Here is an 8,567-nt window from a genome sequence, read left to right as displayed (position 1 = left end):
CCGTGCCCCGCAACAAGAGAAGCCACAGCAATGAGAAGCCCGCGCACCGCAACGGAGAGTAGCCCCCGCTCGCCACAACTAGAGAAAGCACGTGCGCGGCAACAATGACCCAATGCAGCCAAAAATAAATAAGTAAATAAATTTTAGAAAGGGAAGCACTGAGCTGAGATTGGCCCCTCCCCGGACAAGAACTGTAACGGGAGTAGCTGTTTAATGCTGAGCCTCTATCTGTCATCTTCTTATTCCCACTCACTTGGGAAGAACGAATTACAGAAGCTCAGAGCTTAGCGGTGAGGTCGTGATCCAAAGGGCCATCAAAGTTCAAAAAAGGAAAAGAAAAGCAACAGAATGTTTGTTCTAGAATTTAGGGTATGCTATGCACATGTTGGGAGGTAGAGGCAACGGCAGAAGAAATGGGGGAAGTGCAGTCAGGGAGAGCGGAGAGTCAGCCTGGATGGAATACGGCAAGAGGAAGAGCAAGGGGTCAGAAGAGACCAGAGAACAATCACTTGGGCAGTGCAGTGGGAATGCACAGCGGGAACATCCAGCCGAGAAGTTGCCCTGAAGGATGAACTTGGCTTCTGAGTGGCATCTCCGTCGAAAATCACCCAGCCGGGACTTCCCTGGCGGTCCTGTGGTTAAGACCGGGCTTGCAATGCGGGGGGTGCAGATTCGATCCCTGGTCGGGGAGTTAAGAGCCCACCTCCCACGAGGCACGGCCAAAACATTAAAGAAAGATGAAATAAAATAAAATCACACAGCAACGTAGAGAAGGCCCACCAAAACTCGTCTTATAACTCAGGGTGACGTTATTTTGAATCTTCCTCTAATTGTTATAAATAGAACTAAGATGATATCAATACAGTCAATTCTCATTATTTGCAGTAGTTATGTTCCATGAAGTCACCACGAACACAGAATTAGTGGATGCTGAGCCACTGTTCCTACAGGAAATATGGGTCTAGGTTCCTGTGAACCTCTGGTCACAACATTTTCATCAACCATCAATATAAGCAGACCTCGGAGATACTGTGGTTTCGATTCCAGATCACAATAAAGCAAATATTGCAATAAAGCAAGTCACACGGATTTTTTGGTCTCCCAGTGCAAAAGTATGTTTACACTATGCTGTAGTCTATTAACTGTGCAATAGCATCATGTCTAAAAAAAACAATGTATATACCTTAATTTAAAAATACTTTATTGCTGGGAGTTCCCTGGTGGTCCAGGGGTGAGGGCTCCGCGCTTCCACTGCAGGGGGCACGGGTTTGATCCCTGGTCGGGGAACTAAGATGCCACATGCCGTGTGGCACGGCCAAAAAATGAAACAAAAAGAACCTTTATTGCTAAAATATGCTAACCATCGTCTGAGCCTTCAGTGCATCCTAGGAGTAACTTCAAAGATCACTGATCACGGATCACCAACACGAATATGATAAATAATGAAAAAGTTTGAAATATTGAGAGAATCACCAAAATGTGACGCAGAGACATAAAGTGAGCAAATACCGTTGGAAAAATGGCCCTGATAGACTGGCTCCACACAGGGCTGCCGCCAACCTTCAGTTTGTTAAAAAAAAAAACGCAGCATTTTATTGCGAAGCGCAATAAAATGAGGTCTGCCCGTGTATAACCTTCGTTACGTGTGTTTCCCTTTAAAGACACCTTATTTAACGTTGCTGCTGATTCACTAACGTTGAACTCATAGCCAACAGCACCGTCACTTACGTCGGAACGAAGCTTACGTAACACACGAGTTTCCTCTGCCGGGCACATCACAGCCCTCCTGTTCTCTGAGCGCTAGCCAGCACTTCAGCACCTTCCTTGGGGACATTTTAAACAGCGAAATCACCCAAAAACCCCACAAAAATTAGAAAACTGCGGTACTACACAGAGCACGATAAAAACACTTGTTTATAGCATCTAATGAAATAAGAAGGCAGTGCACGGCCTTGCCCGACCTCAGCTGGGTCCACGGGTGTTGGGTGACTCAAATTTTCCCCACCCTGTATGTTTCCTTAAACGACCATGAAAGCATCAAAATACCGATTGGGAGTTACAAAGCTGTTGAGTAAGTTGGTGAATTTGCAAATATGGAATCCGTGAATAATGAGGATTGACAGTACTGATAAAAAAGCTATCTTCTCAAGGACACGTAAAAATTAAAGAGTCTCAGACACGTACACACGCCCATGCATGCATACCCACACTCACACACGCTCATGCTGGAAAGATACCTTTTGTATTTCTGAGAAAATATACCACATTCTGGTTCAGAAACTCCTCAGGAACAGGAGTACGAAGCACATGGAGAGATGTCTTTTCCACGATTTGCTTAACAGTTTTCTGAAACACGGGGAACAAAAAAGTCATGTGGAGCTACAACCGTGCATCCAAATCACCTAATATTCACGTACACCTGAGCTCTCCACTCCACGCGCTGCTGAACTCATTTCCCAGCAGACCACACACATGAGCTGAAATTCACCCAGATGCTGAACTCTAAACCTGACTCTCTCACCAACTGGCCACTGCAGCTACACTTGAATGAAGTGACCTGGGAAATGTCCAGCTCGAGCTTTTCTGGGCCACAAATTGCAACAAACCTGCTCTGACTTCGGGTGTTCTGTGGGGAGGCACAGTCACAGAGCAGCTGAACCTGATTTCATTTAGCACAGCTCAGGCCAAATGTTTACCTCCTAACTTCATGCTCCCTCCCTGGGACTTGTGCAGTGAGTGGTTAACTCAGCAGGCCTGGGGTGTCCAAACCCTGCACATTCCAGCGGTTCTCAAGACCAGCCCGGAACCAGCTCCTGGGTGATGACCTCTAAGCTTCTGGAACATCCTGGCTGATCTGAGCATCTCTGTATACCTGGGGCCTTGGGTCCTGCTGCAGAGTTTATACTAACAACATGATTTACGCTGAATGCCCGTTTTTGTTTGCCTGGGGCCCTGGGTCACACCGCATCAGTCTGTCCTCTGGGGCGGCCGGGGGGCGCTGCAGACTAACTGTGGGCACTTCACACCTACGTGACTGACCCCCAGTAAAAACCCTGGACACCAAGGCTTGCGTGAGCCCCCCCGATTGGCACAATGTCCTACGTGTTGTCACACATGGCTCCTGCGAGAATGAATGCTGTCCTTGAAGCCCCACTTGGAAAGGACAGCTTGTGCCTATTTTCTCCTGGACTCTGCCCTGTGTGCCTGGTTCTCTGTTCATACTAATCTGCATCCTTTCACTGAAATAAACTATAACCATGAGTATAAAAGCCTTCCTGGGTCCTGTGAGTCACTGTGGCAAATCATTCAATCCGAGGGTGGTCTCGGGGACCCCCAAACACAGGATTCTATCATCTCCACTCCAATACAATACGTTCCTTGTACGAGCTGTGTCGGTTACCGAGACTCATCTGAGGGCGTGAAATTCCCATTACCCTACCCAAGAGGAGAAAGAGCCATGCGTACTTTGACGTGGGGGTTCTCTACCTTCTCTTGGTCCATTTCTTCATCCTCTAGGCCAGTGGAAGGTTGAGGTATGGAACACGTTCTCAGCTGCAAATTCTTAGCTGCAAAACATGATTCAATGCATGAGATGAAATACTTGGAGAATGAGGCTTCCTACCATCAAGACCAGACCTGCATCTTGGACAACAGCATATTTCTTTCAATCGGCATGTTATCAAAAAGCTGAATGTACATTTTTTACAAACGAATCCTACTGAAGCCTTGACTTACATTATAATTAGGAGAGTTGTGCTGCAGTTTTGATGGGTCCTCAGTCGGAAATTTAACATGTGCCTGTGTGCGCGTGTGCGTGTGTGCGCATGTGTGCGCGCGTGTGCGTGTTCCGGCTACAGGGTCCAATGAGTGACTTCTCTGAGATTTTTACTTAAAAGGGGGGGGTTTATCCTTAGGATGAGACATACAGTTAACATGTTAGCATCTACTCCTTTTTCACTATAAAACTTGAAACTGATGGGGGATGGAAGGAAAAGTAATCTAAATAAAATGAACGTATGTATGCCTCGCAAGTCTACGGTTATCGATGTGGACCTGGAAACCTCACAGCCTGCCAGTCACAGCCCTGAGAGCTGCTGACGAAGCCTGCAGAGAAGGGCGAGCTTTCCCGAACCGTTTGGCTCTTCCTTCGAAAGGCACTGGACAAAGTCAGTGCGACTTTGGAATCAAATCAACATGTGTGGGGTCGGAATCCTCTCTGCAATGGGTTTTCTCATCCATAAACTGGGACAATAACATCTACTGGGTCAGACTCGGGAGGATTTGATTATAGGCTGGCTGAGTGTCGGGCACGCTGGCTGGCAGAGGAAACAGTCTACGGCCGGGAGAAGCAGCATTATGACAGCAAGAGCAACAGCCTGGACTCAAAAATACACTGATGAGTATACTCGATGCCACCGAGCTGTATGCTTAGAAATGGTTAAAATGGTATTTCAGGCTACATACGTTTTACCACGACAAAAAGAAAAGAGAAAAGAAAAGAAAAAAATACACTTGGAAGGAACGTTAATCTGCTGTGTCAGAGAAGAGTTTCCTGACCCTTTCCTCAAGCAGCCTCCTCTCTCCCAAGTCTCTCCTGATCACGGATTTTTTGGTGCCAGAGCAGGAAGCCATCAGGAAACGTGGCTGTGGCCCTCATGACCACTGTCTGTCTTATCAAAATCCAACCTAGACAAGCCTCAGTAAGAATGGATGGTCTGTATTTCTAAACTTGTAGTCCTCCCCCTCCCCTCCCCCAATCTTTACTAGGGAGGGGATGGTGTTGTGCTTAAAAATAAATTCTTCTGAAGAAACTAAGAAGACTATAGGAAACACTGCACATCACCCCAATCCCTTTTCCCCTCTGGTTTTCAAATACTCAGGATCTTGGTAAAGTGCGGTGTCGAACCCACAGCTTCTGCTGTTGTAAGTGAAGGTGAGCTACGGGAGAAAGGGGGCTGTTTAGCTCTGCTGGCGACGTGATGGCCTGGAGCAGGGTTTCCACCTCAGCACTTCCGGCACTTGGGGCTGCATCCTTCCGTGCTGCGGGCCAGACCTGGGCATCGCAGGACGTTTGGTAGCACCCCTGGCCTCACCCCGTGAGATGCCAGAAGCCCCTGCCCTCTAGCTGTGACAACCAAAAATGTCTCCAGACATCACCAAATGCCCCTGGGGGCCGAAATCACCCCGGGTTGAGAACGCAGCCCAGAGAACAGGGTCAACGCACGTAGCCGCGGCGGCTTCCTCACTGCAGGAAAGTAACTCAAAGCCTGCAGGGGACCGAGTGTCACAGCAACCTCTCTAATGTAGACATTTCAATTCCTTAGCAGCATAAGCCTTGCCTCGGGCCTCAGATTCTCCCGAAGAAATGGCATCTGTAGCTGGCACAGCGGAAGCCTTCTCTACACAGCCCACACCGCGCGCTCTTGGCCGAGCTGTCGGAGACACTGCCGTACAAGCCTGGGTGTTTTTATGTTATGTGCTGTTCCGCGTGGAAGAGTGCCACCCCCGCCCCCCGCCCCGAATTCGTGTCCACCCAGAACCTCAGAATCTGACCGTATTTGGAAGCGGTGTCTTTGCTGATATAATTAGCTAAGATCAGGTCTGATGAAAGAAACGTTCACATACTGAGATACCGAGAAGTCGTTCTGGCTTCTACATGAGTTCACTTGGATTTGATGCTAACTCAAATAGCCTGCATGTGGCCTATCAAAGAGACATTGCCCGTCTGCTTTACTTATTAAAGAAAAGGGCAAACCGACCAGAAGTAAAGAATGTCCATGTTGAAAATAAAGGTTATAGAGTTACAGGTGTAGAAAATAAACATATGGTTACCGGGGGGGTCAGGGAGGGAGGGATAAATTGGGAGACTGGGATTGACACATACACACTACTATATATAAAGCAGGTAACTCGTAAGGACCTACTGTATAGCACAGGGAACTCGACTCAATACTCTGTAATGGCCTACGGGGGAAAAGAATCTGAGAAAGAGTGGAGATATGTGTTTGTATAACAGATTCACTTCGCTGTACAGCAGAAACTAACACAACATTGTAAATCAATTATACCCCAATTAAAAAAATTTTTTAATAAATAAAAAATAAAGATTAAATGCCTCCCTTCCTAGGACACCAAGGCTGGTCCTCCCTTGATAATACGACTCCCTTCCCAGCTGCCAAGGCCTTGCTGTATGTGCTGTACATGTACATGCTGGTCTGTTGTTTTGTTTGTTTGTTTGTTTTTTGAAACCCTGAAGAAACGTATCCCTGACTTGTTTAATGTTCTTTGTTCTGACAAGATATAAAACTGTGCTGAAAACCCTGCTTCTCCAGAGCAGCTTCTCAGAGTGACCTGGGAAGCTGGCCCCCAGGCTATAGTCCTCAGTTTGGCTGGAATAAAAATCTTTTCCATTCTTATTATTGATTATTTATTATTTTCGTCAACAGGTCATAGTGGAGAGGGTGGTCCCTGAATCTAATGACTGGTGTTGTTATGAGAGAAAGGAGGTGATTCAGACACACACACACACACACACACACACACGTATACACACACACACAAATACAATCACACACATACACGCACGCACACATACACGCATACACACATGCACACATACACTATATATAAAAACACATACACACATATATACACAAACACACATACACACAAAAATACACACATTCACACACACATACATGCATATACACGTGCACACACATACAAGCATACACACATGCGCGCGCACACATACCCACACACACACACACAGGGCAGACAGCCATGTGACGACAGAGGCATAGATTGGAGGGATGTGTCTACAAGCCAAGGAACATCAAGGAAGCCTACAGCCACCAGAAACTGGGAGAGGCCAGGAAGGATCCTCCCCCAGGGCCTGCCCACACCTTGACTTTGAACTTGTAGCCTCTGGCACTGCCTCCTTCAAAGCAGTGCTGTTGTTCTAAGCCACCCAGTCCGTGGTCCTTGGTTATGGCAGCCGCAGGTAGTTAATAATGAACCTATGCACACCCAGCACTTTCCCCTTGTACTTCTTACCAAGTCGCAGCTTCACAAAAGTAAAAAGCAGAAACTGATTCTCGTCTGGGCACGCGGACCCCTCCCCCCAGTGCTGTTCACCCCCAATTCCAGACCTGATGCTCTATCCACCGACTGGGTCTCTTCTTCCTCCTCCAACCGGCCAGGAATCTCGCCGTCTTTATAGCCACATAAAGCAAAAGCAAAAGAAAAAAAAACGTAATTGTTCCACGGCTCTCCTTGGCACTGAGGGTTGGTCCGTGGCCCCGGGAGAGTCGTGCCTATTACAGTCGGCTGGAGGAGGTCATCGGGAAGACAGGACCGCGGCCCGACCCGCGAGCTGACCCCGGGCAATCGGAGGCCCCTTGCCCCTGCCCTGTCCTGGGGATGTCCACCCTGCCCACCGTGGGAGCCGTTTCAAGAATGCACCTGGAGAGATCAGGTGTGGCTGAGACCGCCAGACAGTGTGGGCGCCTGAACCCCGGGAAGGCCTCTCTATAAACTCTTAGATGCCGGCGGGCGGGCAGTGATCTCGGCCAGCCACGCCCAAGACCGCCACCTACTGATCCGGAGTGGCTGCCTCTCTCTCTGGTCTCTCCTTGCCCTCCGTGTATGGGGGTGGTTTGCGAACCAACACACAGTCCCACAGAAACAACCCAGTAACTGGAAACAGCCTTAAGGGACATGAAAGAAAGATTTGTGCAAATTCTCCAGGAGACGAAGGACACAAGATGATCACATAGTTACAAGCACCCCAAAGAAATATAAATGACCATCATGCATAAAAAAAGAGGCTCAACTCCACTAATTATGATACAAATGTACATGAGAACGAGGGAGTGCATCTACCTCTCATCTATGGGGCTGGCAAAAATTTTCACGATAATACCCAATGTTGGCAAGGGTGTTGGCAAACGGACACCTCATCACCGTTGCCAGGTGCGGACTGGGAGGGCCGTTCTAGAGAGCAGTTTGGCAGGACCCATCCAAACTGTAAATGCACACACCCGCCAAAGCCACAGTTCCACTTTTAGAAATCTCTCCCACAAAACACCGAAAGAGTACAAAGGTAGACGCACATGGTGACACTGTGTGTAAAATAAAATACTGTGGAAAGATAAATGTCCATTCATTAGGGAATGGATAAATAAAATATGGTAGGTACATCTATAAAGTTACATAGATCTATAGGTACTGACATGAAAAATTCTGCAAGATACCTTTGAGGGAGGACCAGTCACAACATACTATATAAAGAGTGACCTTATTTATGATTTCAGAAACTCCCTCTATATAGCTACAGATTATCATTATATACATACCATTATCTGGAAAGATATAAATGATGATAGATAGATTGATCTGAGAAAAGATCTGGCAGGATATACACCAAACTACCACTAGTGGTTACCTATAGGAATGGGAGCAGGGCTGAGGGAAGAGGGAAGGATTATTTTTTCACTTTTTATTTTCTGTGTTTCTAAATTCTATGTTATGTGAATTTTTTTTTTTTTTTTTTTTTTTTTTTTTTC

At 47.1% G+C, this 8,567-nt stretch overlaps 1 protein-coding gene across 1 annotated transcript in view; it reads right to left on the bottom strand.

Moving 5' to 3' along the window:
• Positions 1-8,567, bottom strand: part of DNAH10 (dynein axonemal heavy chain 10) — a 116,215-nt gene that overhangs the window by 104,776 nt on the left and 2,872 nt on the right. Inside the window, exons 2-4 of the mRNA XM_028480570.2 lie at positions 7,152-7,214; positions 3,466-3,566; positions 2,238-2,346 (exon numbers count right to left, since the gene is read on the bottom strand). Of these exons, the coding sequence (XP_028336371.1) occupies positions 2,238-2,346; positions 3,466-3,566; positions 7,152-7,214 (273 nt within the window). The remainder of the gene's footprint in view (positions 1-2,237; positions 2,347-3,465; positions 3,567-7,151; positions 7,215-8,567) is intronic.

Source organism: Physeter macrocephalus, chromosome 19 (genome assembly GCF_002837175.3).
Source record: "Physeter macrocephalus isolate SW-GA chromosome 19, ASM283717v5, whole genome shotgun sequence".
Taxonomy (NCBI): domain Eukaryota; kingdom Metazoa; phylum Chordata; class Mammalia; order Artiodactyla; family Physeteridae; genus Physeter; species Physeter macrocephalus.
Note: the sequence above shows the minus strand (reverse complement) of the source record. Positions and strands in the feature narration are given on the sequence as shown.